General features: G+C 40.5%; 1 protein-coding gene across 1 annotated transcript; it reads right to left on the minus strand.

The window, feature by feature from the left end:
- Positions 1–9,271: 9,271 nt before the first annotated feature.
- On the minus strand, positions 9,272–21,743 carry prep (prolyl endopeptidase). The gene is made up of 14 exons (XM_072362243.1): positions 21,551–21,743; positions 21,151–21,225; positions 20,175–20,308; positions 18,826–18,956; positions 18,446–18,655; positions 18,048–18,169; positions 17,840–17,945; positions 16,841–17,032; positions 16,530–16,727; positions 15,669–15,772; positions 13,986–14,217; positions 13,075–13,206; positions 12,833–12,989; positions 9,272–10,551 (listed from the first exon to the last, which is right to left on the minus strand). The coding sequence occupies exons 1-14, from the start codon at positions 21,686–21,688 to the stop codon at positions 10,257–10,259; spliced, it is 2,226 nt and encodes a 741-aa protein (XP_072218344.1). The 5' UTR covers positions 21,689–21,743; the 3' UTR covers positions 9,272–10,256.
- Between the last annotated feature and the right edge of the window lie 180 nt (positions 21,744–21,923).

Consider the following 21,923-nt stretch of genomic DNA (forward strand, 5'->3'; position numbering starts at 1 on the left):
CAGGACCTTTCTGATTAGGACGAGTCAGTGGGAATCAAGGCAGTGAAAGTCACTGACGTGTGCAAATGAATCACAGGGAATAATCCAGAGACAGGGGGCTTGGCTGCTCCTGTTTTAGTAACATGGGACATTTTAAATAGTAATACAGATAGCAGCGGAGATTTTAAGTAACCAAAACTTCTACGTCAGGTCCTTTTTTTCATCCCTGAAAATATTTCACGAAACATATGTTGAAATTTTCCGTCCGTAAAGATTTTCTGCAGATTACAAAGTTTCTTTTACTCTAAAATCGCAATCAAGAAGAAGTCGCAGTCCAGCCACGTTTCTCTTTGGCTTCACATTACAGAATCCTACATTTTCTTCTTCATTCCAAGCGCGTCCTAATAAAGGAGAATTACATTAAAAAAAAGGAAAAATCTCTAAAAAATTTCAACAGTTTTAATCTCTTTGACGCTGAGGTCGAAAATTGTTTTAAAACTTCTTATCGGCCCCTTTTCCTCTCTCCTTTTTCAAGCTGCACGTCAAACCAAAAAGAAAGAGCAAAAAACAGCTTTCCATGTGTGATTGCAGAAAAAACGTCGCGTTGCTCATCTATGCAGCACAAGGTGAGGTCAGGTGTTATGAAGGTGAACTTTGAATCCAGCGTTTATTCTTTCCTTTAGTTGCCACCATCACAAGTCACGGTTTTCCACTGCGTTCACGTTTCCAGACTCGTCTGCAGGTCTCTTTGTGACGAGCAGAACAAGAACGAGTTTTACTGCAAGATTTCAGTAAAACTTGTTCTTGTTCTGCTTGTTCTGCTCGTCACACTCAACATGAACTGACCCGACTGTGAATGCGATCAGTTTTCTTTTAAAATCAACAAAACTTTATAAGCGAGGCTTAGATCCTTGGCAGACTTGGTTTGATATGAGGACCGGTCCATTTCCCCTTCTGACTGTATGAAAATGTTTTCCCATAACGAGCTCACCTGATGATTATGTGCTGATCTGCATCCAAACTAAACTAAAAAAAAAAAAAACTTTTATCTACAGTTGTCTTTATTGTAAAAAACAATCCTAATCAACCTTGTCAGAATCCTGCTTCTGCTTCTTTTGTGTTAATCTTGTGTTTTCTATCTTCACATTCTTCTTTTTCTACTTTTTTTAAACAACAACAAAAAAAAAAAGAACAGCATTTTGTTTGCAGCTTTCCTGGATGTGAGTGACGACATTTTTTGTGACACAACCATCAAGAATTGTGAGTCTTTAACACACAATAAAACACATTTTAAAAAGTAATACCTTAAGTATCTTTTATTAGCTGCGAAGCCACTTTATAAACTCGCTTCATCCTGACATCAGTCATCATTGCACTTTTCTATTTGCGACCAGCTCAGCTTAATGCGGCTCATCAAAATGATTCAAACAAAGTCAGGCACTTTTTGAAGTAAAGTTGTGTGATAACTTGTAAGGAACTTGCAACCTTTTAGTTTTTTATGTGAACTAGCGTAAGAAGATTTTATTTCAACTTTTGTTTGATTCGTTAAATACAACAAAAAAAGCCTTCATGAGATGTCAAACAAACAAAGGTGCATTAGTACAACTCTCCACACCCTTTTGTGCCAACATGCTTCTATGTCAGACTTTGCATTTAAGAGAGTCACATTTTAGTTTATTAACATCAGTTTTACAAACCAGAATTTGATGTGGACTTAGTGTAAATGTCATTCTTTGTGTTTTCACCACCAACCAAACGTTCAATTAAACACTGTGAATTCAACTCATTTATAACAGATGAGAATCAGTGTTCCATGACATTATAAAAACCAGACAAATATTCCCTTAAAACTATTTAAATTGCTGAGGTCTGTGGTTTTATGGACGGCTTTAAAATCACGATAAACATCTTTTATCTCTGTGTCATATCAAAGCTGCTTCGGATACTTGAGTTTTTTTCCAAGCAAAAAGTTCTGACGCGCTTGTCAGGGAAGTCAGTTCAGTGGTGCAGAATATGATCTGATCTCTAAGAAAGAAATGTATTTAAAAACAAAATCTGAAACAATTCTGTGTAATATCTATTTAATTTTATTTCCCTCATTTATCCAGGAAGGTCCCATTAAGATACAATATCTCTTCTCTCAGGGAGTCTCAGGGAGTTATGCTAAACCCAATTTTGGGTTTAGCATAAAAAATCTAAAATGAGTAGAATAAAATGACACAGGAGGGAAAAAAAGAGGATGGGGCCAAACTAGCCAAGACCAACAAATACCTTTTCCAGAGATAAAACAGCAACAGGTTTCCATCAGGTTAGTTCTGAAAACACCTCTGAAAGTGTGAAAAGAGGTTCATAAGCGGACTGAAACTCATTCCATGCATCAGGAGCATTAAAGAAGGAAACTTTTTTTGTTTTGCTCTGACTGCATCCAGGAACACACGAAGAATTCAAGTTGTAGATGTAATATTTATGAGCACCTGATGAACAAAGACAGATTCCTGAGTTGTTTGAAAACCAACTTTCTGAGCAGACTTTGCACTCTATCACCCCAACTAACCCCACCCAACCCCCACTCCTCACCATGTAGACTCCCAGAGGAAATTTGCCTTTACACTGTGCTGCTGTCAATGCAGTTCAAAGGGTTCATTGAGCCCGTGTCTCTTTTCTCCTTTTTTTTTTGAGAGGGGGTTGTGTTTTGTCGTTTACTTCATGCATTCCAGCTACCAATCCTTAACTTTCCAAAACTTTTTACAAAGAAGTGTAAACAGTGCTGGCCAATCAGATCATTTTCTCTTCATTTATTTGTTTTTACTCATTCATTCATCTAACTTACAGATTATGGGCAAGTGAAGTTTTTTTCCAAAGCAAAATGAGTTACATTTGCAAATTTACTCGTTCACTAAGTGAAAACGGGTCATTTCTAACTGTGTTAGAAGATGTTTCTAACATCTTGGATGTTGTTGTCTCTCTCTCTCTGTAACAGAACACGAATGGGTGCTTTTTGCTTAATATCAAAGTTTTTCCCCAGTGATATTCGTAGATTTCGTTAAAAAAAAATTTAGACTCAACGAAAAAAAAATTATTCACAGCTCAAAAAAGTTGGCGCATGTCGTGTGTGTACATATCACAAATATATATACAGATATATAAATATATATATAGTTCATTGACTTAAAAATACTTTTCTTCATTTTGTCGCTCTGCTTCATTAACACGCGGTAAACGCGCAGGGTTAGATTTCGATTTGTTATTTGCGTCGATTTTTAACTTGGTCTTCAATCCAATGTATTTCTATCATGTTTGGACATATTTTCAAACTGGATCCCAACAGATCAGTGCTCCACTTTGGTCTCAGATGGGCACAAATATGAAAGAAAAGCCCTCAAATAGACTTTTTGTGGCGTCAAACAAGTTGCAGTGGCCGTTTTCCATTCCGACGCAAAGCCTCCTGCAGTCGCGAGTAAAACAGGCTCCAAATATATGAATGAAATATCGGTGACGTCACAGAGGAGGAGGCGGTTGGAGAAGAAGCGCCTCTGCCACTGATGCACCACAAAAATAAAATAAAACGCGCACAATGTCACCAAAAAGGCTGTTTCCGCCACTTCTGCTCGACGTTTTGTTATTTCGTTATATTTTTCTGCTGAGATTCGGCTGGTCAGTATGTTTACTTTTGCCAACGGGTTCATCTCACCTTTTGAGGTTTTCACACCAATTACTGATCACACGACTGTGGGCTTTTGAAGGGAGGGGGTGGGGGCTTAATGATCAACAGCTTAATGATCGACGAATTTCCTCAACTAAGATCACCTCAATATGAAATTCTGTGCTTTGAATTGAATTGAAGATGATCCATGGACACAGTGTTGTGACTGCAGTGTTTCACTTTTGATTTTCAGACTCATTTGAAATAGCCTACTTCTTTATCAAGACTTGCAGTTTAGTTCCGATGCAATCCTCCTGGAAATATTTGGCGTCCTGTTGTGCATATGCGCGCGTCTTTAAAGTCACACGGTGTTATAATTGCAAAAATAAATAAATTAATGAATAAAATCAGCTTTGGGCATTAAACATCGGTCAGCTTAGGTCAATGAACTGCAGCAATGAGTGAAGCATAACTCACATGCGGAAATTTCTCTGCAGTCGGAAGGAAGTGGGAGGAAAGGGCATTTTAACCGGAGAATTTGACCAAACTAATTTAACTGGAGACTCACCTGTAGAGGCAGGAGAGGGGGAGGACATCGTCCTGTTTCTCCGTGAATGAATGAGATGGCACAGGCAGACCGCAAGTTTCTCCTAAATGTGTCCCAGTTGTAGAGAGATCTGCGGTCCTGCTGGTCTTCAGCTCTGCCGACGCTCCAGTTTGAATTACATGTTTAGGACTTTAACCTGCGTGGCACATGAGGCCAAATGACCGACTGGAATCAAAGAGATTTTCCATGGATGAATATTTTATAGTGACTCTGTAACACAAGCTGCAGAAGCGTGAGGGCCGGGCAGATTTGTTTTGAGTGTGTTACATTGGAGCAACAGATCGCTAAGAGGCTGAGGCGTAGGTCTGGAAAACCATCTCCAAAACGCTCCTTGTAGATGAAGGGCATTTTTTCATTGCAACTCCCGACTTCTCACAAAAGGGCTGCTTCAGGCGCAGATGCATTTCCAGTCAATGTTTGTCTCAAACGACGAGGGGCAGGCTCTAAAAGTTGAATCCCTGCGAGCATTTCAGGAGCAAAATGATTCAAGTTTCCCACTTGCAAAAATAATGATGCGCCATTTGTAGATCTTCTGAGCTTTAAACCATGTGGAATCTGTGGCCTCCCCCAACATTCTCACAGTGTTCCCCACCTCCCTTTCTCCCTTGTTGATAAAGATCCATACTTCACATCCCCCACTCAGCCTGTCCACAAGCAGAATTCACCTACACAATACTATGAAAGAAATGCTGTTAGTGCAAATCGATACGTCGATATTTTGCCCCAAAATGACGTGAAATTATCAAAGAAGAACTTTTTTTCCCAATACATTTGAAAATATAGTTGATATAGTTTATATTCTCTTTCATTAACCCTTCAACTTCTCCTACTGATCTGACATCTGCTCCTCAGGCACTCAGTCTTGCGTTCTCAGTGAACGGCACAACTCAACTGGTTCCAGATCAGTGATTGGGACCTGATCAAATTGAAGAACTGGGGGTGCAGAAGTATTAAAATAAATAGCGCCATCCATTGGTTTAGACAGCCACCTTCGCTTTCACTATCACACATTCACAGAGAAAAGAGGGCCCCCATGTCCCCCAGCGTTTGGATAGATAGATAGATAGATAGATAGATAGATAGATAGATAGATAGATAGATAGATAGATAGATAGATAGATAGATAGATAGATAGATAGATAGATAGATAGATAGATAGATAGATAGATAGATAGAAAGAAAGAAAGAAAGAAAGAAAGAAAGAAAGAAAGAAAGAAAGAAAGAAAGAAAGAAAGAAAGAAAGAAAGAAAGAAAGAAAGAAAGGGGGGACGTTTTGCCTCGATAAACCAAAAATATATTCAATGATAAATAATTAAATCAAATAAGTAGCTAAAATGTTAATAATGAATAATGACTAACGGCATAGAATTGTAACAAGAATTCAGTTAATATCCTTCCGCCAAATAACATAGTACCGCAGCGGAGGCGACATGGCAATTTCCGGTCGGCGCATTAATATTTCAATACAGTCACAGGTGTGTGATCATTGGACGTTTTACAACATCTTCAAACGTTTCGTCCAATCAGAATCCTTCCAAGTGGTTAAGACGTGACTTGAAAAGGTTATCGATTCATTTGATGTCTATTCTCCACTTGGCCAATTTAAAACGACTCTACGTGTGTGCCACCAGACTTTTCAGCAGACTGAAAAAGGTTTTGCAGTTTTACATTTTAGGACCGTCTCGTTACTCGCAGGCTGTGTGCAGCGCTCCATCGGCCTGTCCAGCGCCATCTATCGGTTTCATACTCCTACGCGTACGTGCTCGAACGCATGGATACTCTTCGTTCTTGTTGCTGAAGAACTTCTTAAGTCGGTGTTTTCTAGTTCAAACCCAGGCTTCACCAGATGTTGTCGAAGGAGAGAAGTTAGCCTTACCAGGAGGGCTTCAAACCAAGGGCGTAAGTTTGCATAGGGACCATAGGGACAAATCACAACCAAAGTTTGGGAAAGACAGAGTTATCCCTACCAGTATTTTTGATACTATTCTAATATAACTTTTTTTACATAATGCATGAAATATAATATTTTTTCACAAACTCATTCGTAGTATTAAGCATTAGTAGAGAACTATTTTTTTACGACGTGCCGTCTCGTCGCGTAGTGTTAACATGCAAGTGTAACATGCAAGGCAACAACGTTAGATATGCTGCCGTTTGATTGGCTGAACGTCAGGCCCTCTCGTCACCGCTCCCGACGAAGAGACGCGCTGTGTGGCAGAGTTGCTGCAAGAGGCTGGATTGACGGTAAAATATCAGATTGGCTGTTGCAGACAGGCTTGACGCCACAAAATCATGAAAGTAAATCCTCACATTAATATTTCGTTTGGTCTCAACATTTTTGCCCGTGTTTCTGCTTTGTAAATAGAAAATGTCACAGAAAAAGAAGAGACATCAAAAGTTATTTCACCACCCAGTGTAAGTAGTAGCTAACTACCCACACTATGTTAGCCTCTAGGCTAACGTAAACCCTCGTTCTATGGTGTGAATGTAATGTAGGCTAGGAGGCTAATTTTATTTTACATTAGTATTTTTTTTTTCTCAGGAGAGGTTTTTTTTCTCTATATTATTTAATTATAAACAAAGTTGGTTCCATAAAGCTTAAATATTGGCTATTCCTGTAATATTCAAAGGTTTTTCTAATAAGTTTGAAAAGTGTAATGCATATAGTCATCATATAAGGTATACATTTTATTCATTGATGCATTATTTTGAAATACATAAACTCAGAGCTCCAGTATAGGTGTAGTGCAGGTTGTGGAAGCTGCAGCTGGACCGCCAGGGCTTCAATTGATCAAGTATTTTCTTGTTCAGTATAATTCAGTGATTACTTCAGTATCCCTACCAAAGCTAAGACCAAACTTGCGCTCTTGATTCAAACAGCCTCAGGGGAGGCTCATAATTGGAAGTGGAGTTTTATTACATTAGTTGTTACAATAACACAGCTACTAAAAGTAGAGTATAATAGCCTAAATGTGTAATGGGGTTAGAGATATACTTCAGATAAACACCATATGTGGAGGAATTTTACTGTTATTCTCACTCCCCTAAAGTCAGAGAGTTATTTATGTATTTAGATTATCTTTTTAAAATGTGTTGAGAGCAGTCCAGCTTTGTGTGAAACATAAATACAGTAGTTCAGTACCTCTTAAATAGCATCATGATCCTATAAGTATCAATTAATTGAGTATAATCAAATAAACTGAGAGGGGCAGGGGGTGTTTTTCTTTAAGCTTTGTCTAATGGGAGGCCCCCTGTCTCAAACTTTGAAGCTACATGACTTGTCAAATGATACATTCTTCTAATGATTTTTCACCACGGTGTTGTGTGAAGAATTTTAATCTTCTTTTTCTTTTTGCAGCTGGCATCAAAGTTAATTCTGACAAATGTGTTCGATCAACTGGCTTGTTAAACTGTTTTGATTTCATTCATCAAATGTCTCAACCAGAATTGCAATTATATACCATAAGAGTTATTTCGGTTTCAGATCTGAGTTCCCTCCCATGTGGAGCTAAAGCAGGCAATTAATGTTTATGATTCAAAAGTAAGTCAGTGTTCTGGTGTATTTGTTGATCTGTGAATTACTTATCTGTAATTTGATTGTACGTCCGGTGACGACCTTCAGTTTAAAAACTTTTTAAGAGGAAAAACATTTTGGATTTTGCCTGAACACATTTCTTTCACAGTTAGCTTAATTTGGAGTAACTTTAGAGCATGAGAAGTTTGAACAAACATCTCAACCACAGTATTTTAATCAAAATTAATTCTACAACTTTAAGGGGTTCTTCTGACTTTCATATGTCATGTATCTCACGCATCTGAAAGTAATTAGACGGAATCAACAGTTTAAGCCGATTTTTATTTTCAAAGTTCAGTTTTCAACTTCCCTAAAAACACCCAAACATTTATGTGCATCAGATGTTTCCACGAATGAGCCAAGAGTGTTTTGTTACGCCGCAAAAGTCCTTATCCTGTCAGGACTTGATGCGTTTGCTTCACATTTCGATTCACATCGAATAGAAATTCACTTTCTCTAGTAAAAACTTTTGTTGAAAAATGAATCACAGTTTGTGTTTGAATTGATCTAATAAAACATCTCTATGCTAATAGTAGGAACCCACACATCAATTTTGTCGTTGCGCACTGCTGTTCAGGCCCAACTACCTTTTCTCAGCTTCCACTTTGTGACTTTTAGAATATAATCAAATTAAAGGAGAGAAACCAGAACAAAAAATTTTTAACTATCGAAAACATTAAAATATGTGCGGTTTGGCCTATTTTTCTTCATGTAAAAGTTACCAGCTTTTACATTACTCTGTTCAGATTTTGTGCAGGTAGATCAAACTGGAAGTTATGAATTAAGAATGAACAAATTGCTAAATCCAACATCCAAAGTGTTTGCTTGAAGCTCCACATTTTCATCAGTTTGGTTTCTGCTTTGCCAACTTTTTTTAAATTTTATTTTTCGAAACAAATCAGGAGGATGTCGTTTTAAGGTTAAAGTTAAAAAAAAAAATAATAATTTGGTGTGCCGTAAACTTTCTTCATAAACATGAAAGTGAAATAAAAGAAGCCGCTGAACAACATGTATATTCAGTAATCTGCATGGGGCCCCATCTCAGACCACCCTTGTTCTCTGCTCCTGTTTTATGGGTTGGTACTTTGCAGATTGACTGCCACCTGCTGGAAGACCACACACCAACACAGCAGCTGCTGCTTCTCTCACGGTCCATTCCTGACTGTCAACTGAAATGCTTTATGGAAATCAAATACAAGTAAAAGGGATGAAAAACAAATTTCATAAAATATAACTAAATCAGTTTGTAGTTCAAGACTGCCTGGAGATGAATGCCAGTTCCCATACAATAACTTTAAAAATAAAAAAATGGTTTTGGATTCCAATTTGCCAATTTTAGGTCCAGCATAACTTGTGAGGCTCGTATTTGACAGAATCTACACCCAAAACTGGTCACGTTCCCTTCACTTGGCCATTACAGTAGAAAAGAAGCTTGTTAAACGTCTTCTGAAGAAAAAAAGGTGATAAATCCCCATTTAAAAAGTTGTTTATTGTAGTTGTGGCTTTGTGTTTTGTTCCCTTTATAAAGGTAAACAACCAGCACAAGTCAAGAGGTAGAACTCATCAGTCTGAAAGAAATTTTGGAACTGAAATGCACACGCACACACACACACACACACACACACACACACAAATTCACATGCATACAACACAACATGTTTTTTGTTGCAAGTTTCCACATATCAACAGCAACACTGTCCAAGACCATCAGTTACACCAGTGTTTCTCAATTCCGGTCCTCATGACCCACTGCCCTGCATGTTTACGATGTTTCCCTCCTCCACACCCGATTCAAATGATCAACTCGTCATCAAGCTCTGCAGTGTTCTGATAAGGAGACATTCATTGGAATCAGGTGTGGTGGAGGAGGAAAACATCGAGAACATGCAGGGCAGTGGGTCACGAGGACCGGAATTGACAAACACCGAGTTACACAATGCTGTCAGAATTGTACTAGCTGAGGTCATTCGACATCCAACACTCCATTCTGCGTACAAATAAATAATATGCATCAAATCCAATCCTCAAATAAACGTCTTGCTATTTAGACCTCATGACTGTAACGGCTGATTGGCTGAATACTGTAATCATAAAGGTAGCCCCTACCTTCACAAACACCACAAACATGGCCTGCGATACACAAGCTGTGTGAGCTGCATATTTGACAGTTGTTTGCAGGTACTGACAGGGTTACACTCAAAGAAGGGTGTGGTAGAGGGAGGCAGCAGGGTGAGGTTGGGGGAGATGGGGGGCAGTAAACAAACCAAAAATGGTGGCAGAGTCAGCATGAGTTGAAACATCTTTTACCAAGTTTAAGTGTTATAAAAGACATGTCATGTGTTGGGATGACCAGTCTTTTCAAGTTGATGTGACTAAAATGAAGAAATGAAAACAAACAAAGGAAAAAAAATAGCAGTAACAAAGAAAACACACACGTTAACTAGAAGTGCAGCTTATTTGACCCAGGATATGTTGAGACAGCGGGCGATGAAGGCATAGGTGTCGGCCACCTCTTGGATGACTTTGCTGGTTGGCTTGCCGGCACCGTGGCCCGATTTAGTGTCCACAAGGATGAAGAGGGGATTTGTCTGCTCGGGGCTGCGCCCTACAATGTACTGCAGGGTGGCGATATATTTGAGGGAGTGGAGAGGCACCACCCGGTCATCGTGGTCCCCAGTCAGCAAAAGTACTGCGGGGTACTGGACCCCACTGCCTTCTGGGACACGGATGTTATGCAGTGGGGAGTATCTGGGAGAGGGAAGAAGTCGGAAATTAGGAATAATCTCTTTTAAACTGAAATAAACTGATTGTGTCTTCAAATCTAACCAGCAGTTCATAACTATTCAGTTAAAAGAATATTCAGTTTTCAATATGTCCCCCCCTCACATCGGAGTAAAGCTACAATTGGTTAAATATGGAGGCAAGGACTATGGCTTTTGAAATAATGTGATAAATACAAGAGTAGTTTGGCCACAGTAACAATAAACCTTGGTACGGACGAGTTTTGAAGATATCTGCTAAATGTTTGCAAAACTGTGACAATACCACAGCAAAAACCTAGGACAACAAGTTTCATATTAATACAGTTGCCAAAAAAAAGTATTGAAACTCCATTGCATCAAAGATGTTGCTGGTGACTGTAAATGATACATAATCAAACTTTAGGAAGTGCAGACAGCTCAGACCTAAACACACAGACAAAACCAAAAGTTAATTCAAACTACAGCCTTTTAAACAGCTCATAAACCTCTTCATCGCACAAAAAGCAGACCAATTTGGACTCAGATCATATCCTTCTCATTGTGGGAATCTTATTAACCGAAGAAGATGGAATATTTAGAAGAGGAAAACTTGCCACAGCTGCTCTTAATGATGGTTTAATCGACCGTCTTATTTGACGGTCGATTAAATATTCGGCCTCTGTAAAATGACTGAATCGCCCCTTTTGGATGATGTGCAGTAAGTTGTTTGCATCACAGATGTGACACAAAACTACTCATCCAATGACTGAACATTCTGGCTATGTATACTGCCAATTTTTGGGGATACTTTTTAAGATAAAAGGAAAAAAATGAAATCGTGGCATAGACTTCACTAATGAAAAACAAGATCCTGCTTCATCCGCCAGGATTCCAATCAATTTTTGTGTAGCAATAGACAGATCAGAAAAGTTTGAGCGCTCTTTGTTCTGTGGCAAGATGCATTTATCATTCTGAAAAATGACCTCAGCGTCACCAAACCTCCCCACATTGGATGAAATGAGAGAAGAACCCAAACGGTCTATGTACACCGGTACATTTACTGGAAAGGCAATGACTGGCATGACCTAACATGAACCCTAATGTCTTCAATGACCATGCAAATGCATCTGTTTTCTTCAGGCAGGCAACTGTATACGTTTCATTGCACCAAAAAAAAGTTACACGATCATCTTTTAGTCCAACGCAGATTGCTGATTCATCCCCATATATCCATTTCATCCAACCAACCACAGTTCATGGCTGCTTCTCTTCAGCCTACTGTAACCCTGTTTTCTTCGGTTTAGATGTTAGAGATGGTTTTACGTTCTGTATGTAAATCCCATTTCATTCAACTGCTTTCTTACTGTTCAGTAACACACATTGAGTTTATGAAGCCAGAATGTTTAGCTATTACCGTAAATCCCGGACTATAGAGCGCACCTGAATATAAGCTGCACCCTCTAATTTTAAAAAGAAAATCCATTTTTGTACTTTTTTTGTATAAGCCGCACCGGATTATAAGCCGAGGATGTCCACATTGTAATATGAGATGTTTACACAGAAAGATGTTACACAAGAGGATTGTTAAACTTGTAATTAAATTAAATACCTATCGGTAACGCACAAATGTTGTATTTTCCTCAACGTAAATACAAAAATCAAACCTATTCAACTTTTTTTGCTTTGTGCGCTCAGCCTTTCCAGACTGTGGACATCAGCAGCAGCTCTTATAGTTTCCACCATGTGCCATCACTGTGAAAGGAGCGGAGAGGACAAACATGCCTGCTATACCTCCGGGGGGGTGGAAGGAGAGAGCTGCACATACGCACTTCCCTTCTGTAACAAACCCCACAGAAGCCATTCAAAATGCAGCTCCGTTGTGAAGCTATCCGAACTATTAAAACACGCGAGGTTATTACAGTTTTTGACAGCAAAGTATCGCAGGACCTTTCTCGTACTGGTGTACCGTGCAACTCAAAAGCAAACTAAACACTGTTTAGGGAGGTTTGAAACGTGCAGTACATGTAAGAAAACCCTCAAACACCGTCCAACCGTTGATGGAGGAAATACAAAGAGGCCAAGGATGTCATTTCTCCATAAAAGATAAATACAACTTTTTTTTAAATTTCTGCTGAATAGATCAGTGAAAATGAACTCTGTGGTGTTGTTCGTGCATCTTTATCTGTCAGCTGTGATTCACAGAGGACTAACAATTGTCTTACGTTGTCTTACGCCATATACTTCATATTTCACATGACAAATCAACACCCTGGTCAAAGAGGACTTACTTCATAAGCCACTCGAACTGCTCTTTGTTTTCTGAACAGCCGAAGTCTGTGGTCCAGGCGTGACCGATGGTGAACTTGTGGAACTTCAGCATGTCCATGACGCCCACCTGAGCTACGGCACAGCCAAACAGCTCAGGTCGCTGGTTCACACAAGCCGCTGAGGGAGGAAAAAAACCCAAAACAGAGTCAGATATGAGCAGCATAGATTAAAATGGTTTGGTATTCTTCAGAAGCATACATACCTACAAGCAGGCCACCATTAGAGCCTCCATTTATGGTCAGTTTGGAAGGAGATGTGTATCCCTCCTTGATGAGATACTCGGCCGCACACTGGAAGTCTGTAAAGCAGTTCTGCTTGTTTGCCAGCATCCCAGCTGAAAGGGGAAAGAAAACAAAGAATTTCACATTTTCTTATAATCGATTATAATTTTCTTTCTAATAAAAGATTTTCTTTTTTTTTTGTTCGTATCAATTTAAAGATGTTCCCAAAGATTTGTTTAAATGATCTACAAAAATATCTTGCTTCGAATAATAGTTTGTGTCTAAAACAGTTATATATATATATATATATATATATATATATCATATCTTCTACATATTGATATGCCTCAAACTCTTGAAACAGATCGTCTTTCTCTTCAGTCCACAGACAATTCTCCACAATGACAAAATCCAAACAGGGTTTTGGAGTGTTGTTGTCATTTATTAGCCGAGTGAATCTTATAAACCCGAGTATCTTTGGGGCATCCGACTTCTAGCAGTGGTGCTGGAAAATGCTTCTCCAACTGTGTGTAATCGAATTCACTGAACATAAACCAAGCAGGTCAAAGCAAGCGGACCTTGGGCAGACTATGTACTGTTAGCACCAAAAGTAAGCCCTTCTGAGTTGTCTGAACATCTGAAATCCTTCCCTCTAGATGGGCGTGAGAGTGCATGAGCTTCTCTCACTTTTTACTCATTGGGAAGAAAACGGAGAAAATGGCTACAGTGGAAGATATATATATAAATAAAATGTGACTTCATCTCACTTTCCTTGTTTCACAATTCACTTCCTCTAAAGAGAAATGACTGGAGGACAAAGTGGACATGCCTTGTGATGGAGGTCTTTTTTGTTTTTGCATATGTTGGATTATAATAGTATGAAGCCTCCTACCTTTGTGCCAGGTCTCCCCGTACTCTCCTCCTCCTCTAATGTTGGCAACTGCGAGAACTCCTCCAAGATGTCTGACAAAGATGAGTCGGGATACGCTGTAGCTTGGGGTGATGGAGATGTTGAAGCCCCCGTAGCCATACAGAAAACCTGGGTGGGAGCCATCCAATTTAATTCCTTTCTTGTGAACAATAAACATAGGTATCTGTGTGCCGTCCTTGGAGGGATAGAAGACCTGAAAAAATAGAAAAAGACCAGTTTGTCATGGAAACCACAGGGACATAAAATGGAATTGTGAATTGGTCGAGTACAATAAAGCTTACATCATCCACATCTATCCTTGTGTCACAGTCAGAAGACAAAAGATGACAAAGGAGTGCTGATAAATCTTATCCTCAGGGCCGTGCACATTTTCACATTTACATTGTTATTTCTGGCAATTTTCACTTCAGCAGAAAAGCAACAATAAATCCGATTCAGAGCTCTGGAGACAAATTCAATTTCAGTCTCTCTCAGTTGGCAGTAACAGTAGAGCAATATGGGAGTCGTTATCTTGTCCCAAAGTGACACTGAAAAACAGGTCCGTGCTTTTATCACATGCTGGACTACTGCAATGTCATTTTAGCTAGCTGTCCAAGTAATTCCCTGAAGATCTTTCAGTTGATCCAAAGTGCTGCAGCCAGATTATTGAGCGCTACTGCCACGCAGAGATCCCCTCTCTCCGGTTTTGGCTTCTCTACGCTGGCTCCCTGTAAAGTTTAGTTTAGAATTGAAAATCCTTCTCATTACATCCAAAGCCCTTACTGGCCGAGTTCATCTGAAAGACCTTATTATTCCCCATCGCCCCTAAAGATCACTTTGCTCTGAGCACTCTGGTCTATTTGTTCCCAGAATTATCAGGACGAGCTTGGAAGACAAGGCCTTTAGTTTTCAGGCTCCCTTCCTGCATCACTCACCACTTTGAAAGAGTCCATTCGTCATTTATTAATATACCTATGATCTACTTGTCTTAATATGCCTTGCCCTTGCCTTGCATTTCGCTTTGCAAAGCACTTCTGTTTGAAAGGTGCTATACAAATAAAGTTGAGTATCAGAGTTGGAATTAGTGGCTCTGCCTTTGTTATACACTGTAAAATGGAGGATTAAACACAGGATGTGCACAACTTATACTAGAGGTGTTTGACAGTAAATTCCTTTACAGAACAACACTGTTTAATGTGGAGTGCAAAAAGTCAGTTGGTCACTAGCAAACAGGCATTTTTATCCAATAGGCAAAACTAAACTGCACAATCCATTAGTAGCGGATTTTCTATAAGAGGATTTTATTTATATGTGGTAAAAAGCATTTTCACGTGGCATCGGCCACTGTGCATCTTTTTTGCTTTTTTTAGTGTGTTGATATCTAGTTGCTGGCATGTGATCTAATACCTGAAAGCAAAACGGTGTCATGCCAGGCTGTAAACCAAAGCTGTGAATTGTGGTGCCTCAGCCCTCAGCGCTCCAGACCAGTTTCAGGCCCAGAAATATGCATTTCTCTCAGTGTACTTCCAAACAAGTCAAAAACACATAGTTTTAGGGTTCCACACTTTTGTAGGGATCCTTTAATCTTTCTTGAAAAGATTTTGAGGTAGAAGTCATTTAAATTGTCTATATAAATAACACAACAGCTATCAAACAGTTACTTACCTGGGTGGTCTGGTAGTCGGAGGGGTTGAAGCCTTTGACAGTGACCTCTCTGAAGATGTGTGGCTGCAGTGGCTCTTTGGTTAGGTCACAGTGGTAAATGATAGCTAGACAGGGGGGGGGGGGGGGGGGGGGGGGGGGGGGGGTAAATTGCTTTGAGATTATGTACAGAAAATATTCTCAACAATATTTTTCCTCAGTTTCTCCAGAAGGTGCCAATTCAGTTTTCAACCCATTTCAGGCAATCTACACATGATGAAGTTTCCAATGGTTTCATGCAGAGGTTTTTCCTGCAGTCTGCTGCCAAATAAATCCTTCTGTGCATAGATTAGCCAGATGGCAGCCATTACTCACAAAGTGACACATAACAGTCTGCTGGGAGTAGGCCAAAAATTGCACCAACGAGAAAAATCCTTCGATTTGATGAGAGGAGCAATGAAATATTTGGTGACGATCTGCATTCTTACCCGTGTTGTGCACGAGTGCAGCAGTACACCCCCAATGGCAAGCTCTAATGCTGGGGTTTCGGGCAAAGCATTCAACTTTTTTAAGCTTTTTACAGAAATTTAGGGAAGGGGAGTGAAGTGTTATGACTCTAAAGTGAAAGTAGAAGTCGTACGAAAGTAGGAGAGCTTAATCAGATTCCAACAGTGCAGCTCAAACAACAGTGGAGGTAAACACTGTATATCATGTTTGTACGAGCACCTTTGCTATTGGTAACTTACTCGCTTCTGATTAACCAACAGGTCTGCTTGTTTGGGAGTCGTGACCCCCTTTAATTTGTGTGTGTCTTGGTCGATCACGTTTACATTTCAACAAACTAATTCTACTCATCAATAACGCAGCATTTTAGCCATCGAGTACCTGGGGATAGAAAAGAGGTGAAATAGTAGAAGATCTCAGAGTCCATCTTTCGTCCTGTGAAGCCCACAATGGAGCCAACATCAAGAGGGAAAGTCCTCAACTCCTCCCCTGAACTCAGGCGGTACATCTTCAACACATTCTTCACGTCATGGAGGAAACACACAAACAGATAGCTGGAGTATGTACAAGTGGCAAACACTGCAGGGAAGACATTGCAAAGGAAACAGAACAGGAAGAGTTCAAATACACTTCTCCGTTATCGGCATAAGAATGTTGGTAGTACAGGCGACACGAGCATTCTGGCAACTCACCAATAACATCTTTGTCATGTTGAGGGATGAGCTCCTTCCAGTTGCTCTGATCAGGAGAGGCAAAGTCGATGTTTATGAGTCTGTAACGGGGGGCGTCTAAGTTGGTCTTGAAAGTGAACAACGTGCCCTCGTTGGTCACATATTCATACTCCGCATCAAAATTGTCAATCAACTTCACCCAAGGCAAAAGTCCTGAACAAACAAGGAGCATGCACAAGAAGGAACTATATCAGAGTACAATAGATGTTTTGTGACAAAAGCTGAGCATGTGTTTCCCATCAAAACAAAAAAAAAAAGCTGCATTTCCTCCATAAACATGGAGCGCTTAAATGGCCGTTTATTTGAGCTGAGATTATTTGAGCTGATATTATTTTAGCGTGAAGCAAAATATTGTTTCTGCTGCATTTCCACTGAGGTATGAGCTTCCGGGTAGATGAGGCTGATTAGTGTGTTGCTCTACCTCGTCTGTGCTCGCTGCCCCGATGTACGTCAACGGGCCTTAAAACCAGGTATTAACTCAAAAGCTGTCCAGGTTGTGGGGGTCGGGGTGCTTTTGTTTGTGCCTTTGAGCAGAACATTTTATTTTTTCTTATTTGTATCTGCAACAATAAATTAGGGATGTGAAATGGGCCCCGTCTTCAGATCGTTCGATTGTGGCCACTGTCGACCACCGATAGACGATCCGATCGAATATCACTCCATCCCTACAATAAATGCTGTTAAAAGATCAGAAATGAACACTTAAATGCTCCGCTTTAACTGCTTTCCTGTCACACTCTGAGCTCTTTCTCCTCATTCATGTTGAAGGTGCCAAAATGATTGTCATAGTTAAGATAAGAGCTGTTCCTGTGGCACAACTTGGGGTGAACAGGTTTTAAGAGTCATCGTTCCTCCTAAAAAATGTTTTCTAAAAGGCTCCTGCAGTGGAAATGCAGCTTAAGTCCTTAAAAACTCTCTTGGCCCTCCAAACAATAACTTAATAAAAAAAAAGGTACATACCTGTTATACCCTGAGTAGTTGTCTGGAGGTCACAATACCACAATCTGTTGACAGGATCACAACCCTCTCTGATCGACAGCAGCACGTAGCGCCCATCGTCTGAGACCTGCAGTAAACACGCCATCACTAAACCGCACCTTGAATATCATAGAACACAAGCAATCTGTTAAAGTCGTTTTGGAAGTGGGACAAAAACCTCCGGACATACCTCAGCTCCACTCATCCATTTGGGGTGCTCAGGAAATTCAGCACACAGTACGTCATCCGCCTGCGGAGTCCCCAAAACGTGAAAGTACAGCTTCTGATGCAGGTTGGTGGAGGTCTCGGTGCCTGGCAGGTACAGCACATTAGTTCCATTAACCGCAGCAAGTGCTGACTATAACGACATTATGTCGAATGAGAAGGGTGAAGCAGGTGGCTGTGGACTGCAGAGCTGCTGAACAGTAAAGGGCGGAGGACTATAATGGTAAAAATCTCCCAGACTAAACTAAAGAGGAAAATTAATATAGTTCTAAGTAGCGATGTCTTACCATCATCTCTATTTTAAAGAGAACTTCACCAGTTATCTGATATCCATTCTATTTCCTGAATGCATTCCCATCTTACCATCACTTTTGCCCTCTTGCTTGGGGTAGGAGTTGTAGAAAAGGCCCTTCCCATCATGAGTCCAGGACATACAACTAAACTTGACCCGCTCCAGACGGTCCTCCAGAGGCTCGGCACCCTCAACCCGCAAGAAACGGATCTCCACCCAGTCTGACCCGCTGGCACTGGTGCCATATGCCAGGTACTCCCCATCCTCAGAGAATGCATAGCCTTGGAGTAATGAGAGGAAAAGAAAGAGATCGTTAACAAGGATGACAGGAGGTTTTTCTTCTTTCATTCATCTGTGAGAGTGAAAGCTACAGTTATTACATTTAGCCTCAAGCATCAAGAAAAAGGAGCAATAAAAGATATCAGTAGTTTTTTTTTTTTCCAGTCGATACCTCGCAGGGCAACTGTCCCATCGTCAGAAAAAGTGTTTGGATCTAAGAAGACCGTGGGATCAGCATCGAGACTCTCCTGCACGTACATCACACTCTGGTTCTGGAGGCCCGTGTTGTAGAAGTGAAAGTACCTGCAAGTAAAGGGAGACATTGAGAAAGCGTTACCACAGGATGTTCACAGGCATGCGCTACTTCATATCCAGCCTGGAATATTAAACTGAGACAGTACACACAGGGTCCAGCAACACCAGTCAGGACTGTGGCTGCTGCTGTGAAGTCAGACATGACGACTTGGCTGCCATATTTCAAAACTTTAAGTGAAGGGACACATAAACTACTTTGTTGGTACAATATACAGTCACAGAAATGATTATTTTCAACCTATTTAGAGCTCAGGTGTTCTCAGATGCCCTCGTACGTTGCATTAGGCCCTAAAGGGTGAATATAAAGAGAACAGATGACATCATCGTCTGACAAAGAAGGCTTTAAAATTAATTCTCACCATAAGCCCAACATATACACTGACAGATAGAGGAGGTCAAATTTGCCCTAACTGTGGGTATTGTCAGAATCGTCTATGGGAGAGCATCATCAAACTTCTTTAAAAGGGATGAACTTTCCTTCTCTTTTTTTTTTAAATGTTACACAAGAATATATTTTGAATGTTCTAAATCTGGGCCAAAGTAGGACTCTTATTTCAAAAGCAAATTATTTCTGGGAGGGAGACACACACCCCAGTTATATCAACCACAAATGAAATACTTCTTCACTAATGCTCTCAGTGTGTATGTGTGAGTGCCTGAGGCCATGACAGTTGTGCAGTGAAAACCCAAATTCCATAGTGACAGTGAAGTACTCGCTCTTTATCCCCAAACGTTTGAGACATTCTAAAGGTAAACAACCACTGTAAACAGCTAAATTCATGTATTATTGCTATCATTACTGAGGCTATATCCATACATTGCACAATAAATTAATAATGTTAATATAGTGATAGGCCTTTTAGCGCCAACATCCAAGAAACCATTTTCTTGACCCGTTTTATTACATTAAGGTGGTGGACAGCTGGAGTGTATCCCAGCCGACAAAGGGTGACATATAGAGTGCACTCTGGGTAACTCCATACCAAGACTGACACAGAGAGACAGAAAACTACGCCCGCTCTCACCTCCTACCTAAAGCTGCACGTCTTTTCACTTCAGGCTGAAATCAGAGCACTCATAGAAAACCCAAACTCATCACAGTGACAGTTGTAACCACTGCACCGCTGTGCTGCCCACGCTGCACACTACAGATATTACAAGGACAGGCCGACACGTCACCACAGATTCTGTTGCAGCTTGCCTCACCTGCTTCCTCTCTTGAAGGGACAGCTATACTTTGGATAGTCGTACAGCTCGGTCATGCGCTCCTTGAACAGGTCTCGCACCTCGCAGCGCTCTAAAAACGGCAACGTCAACTGGTTCTGAGCGCTGACAAAGGCCTGGTGGAAGAGATTTACACAACACTGTGTTAACTTTGCAGTTAGCCGTGCTCTGTGCACTGCAGTGTCAGCGCATGTAGCAGTCCAAAATAAAGGCAAGACGAGGCAAGGCTTATTCGTTTCTATAGCGCAATTCAACATGCAGGTGATTTCCATAGAACATAAAAGCATTGAAACAAAGTCTACGTTGGGATCCACTCAGATGATGGATGTTCAATGTTGACTCAGAACATTGCAGAGCAGAGAAGAGGGGAAGAGGAGGTGGACAGAAAGATGCTCATAATGCTGGGACAGCTTCTATTTCAGCCACATTCACAGCAGAGGGTTTTTTTCAAGCATTTCACAGAACTAATCAATCTACTGAAATGATGCTGTAAATTATATAAATTGATGGTTCCAATAGATTCTCTTTTCGAGGGGAGTTATGAGAGAGAAGAGCAGAATTCTGGGGGAGGATGAAGATGAGGAGAGGGGTAAAAAAGGAAGCCAGATGAGCTGTCAGGTCAAAAGCAGAGTTTATTTTTTACCTGTTCATTTATTATTCTATTTAGGACAAGAGAACAACTACTGTACAATTTTAAGACCAACTGTAATAATGTATATGGATTTTCCATCATGATTAACAGCCTACATTTTTACCTTTACCAGCTGTTTCTGTGTGAGGACCAGCTCAGAGACAGGATTTAAGTGACGGGAATAAAGAGCTTAGTAAAGGAAGTTGACGCTTCAACTTGTATCAGGCCTTCACGCTAAAAATATGTGATTGGCTGTTGGGGGGCTGTACCCTTGTACAGCTTTAAGTCTTGCAACGCCCCTGACATGAGCCAGTGATAAAAGTTTACCTGTGTCTTTTCACTGTCGGGGTCCTCCAGCCAGCTGTATGGATCCGGTACTTTGCAGGCATGGTAGTTATCAACCTGCGACAGGCGACACAGTCATGACAGTTGTTAAAATGTGAGCCAGCTACAATGTGGCAAGCTCGGGTGGATACGCCAAATTAAACAAAAAGCACGAGGAAACGTTCGCTTGTAAGAATTAAAGCGTTAGCTGTAGGAAGTTAAAGCTTACTGTAAAGAACTCCACGCAGTCATAAGCAGTCTAGGCTGTAATACCCGACTGTGAAAACAAGCTAACTAGCATGCTAACAAAGCAGGCGCTAACGTCAATGAATGAAAACGCACGATGATTACGCATCCCGGCCAACTGGTACGCTAGGCTAGTTAGCGAGTCACGTTTACTTACAACTGCCTCGTCACGGTAAGCCAGTGGATACTGAAAAGCCATTTTGGAGACCAGATTTCGGAAATGGTGCAACAAAAAAAGATGATTCAGGGACTGTAACAGTGGTTTTGAAACAACTCTGAGGATTCTGTAAATCATCAACTTGAAGCGCTGAGGCTTTTGTCAGAGGAGATACCCTGCTTACACACAGTCAACAAGCACTTGGAAAAGAAGTGCGTTGTGTGATCGATTCAAATTTACATTGCCCCCTGTTGACGTAAAGCGGTAATGCAACTTTTTGAAGCATGAATAAAATGCTATTTTAAGGACGTGCTTCTATTTGCACTCTGCTATTTTTAACATTTTCCATGGTGCTCCGACTTTTTACTTATCA

The sequence above is a fragment of the Leuresthes tenuis genome, unplaced genomic scaffold, assembly GCF_036924035.1.
Source record: "Leuresthes tenuis unplaced genomic scaffold, fLeuTen1.0.hap1 SCAF_13, whole genome shotgun sequence".
In the NCBI taxonomy this organism is placed as follows: Eukaryota; Metazoa; Chordata; class Actinopteri; order Atheriniformes; family Atherinopsidae; genus Leuresthes; species Leuresthes tenuis.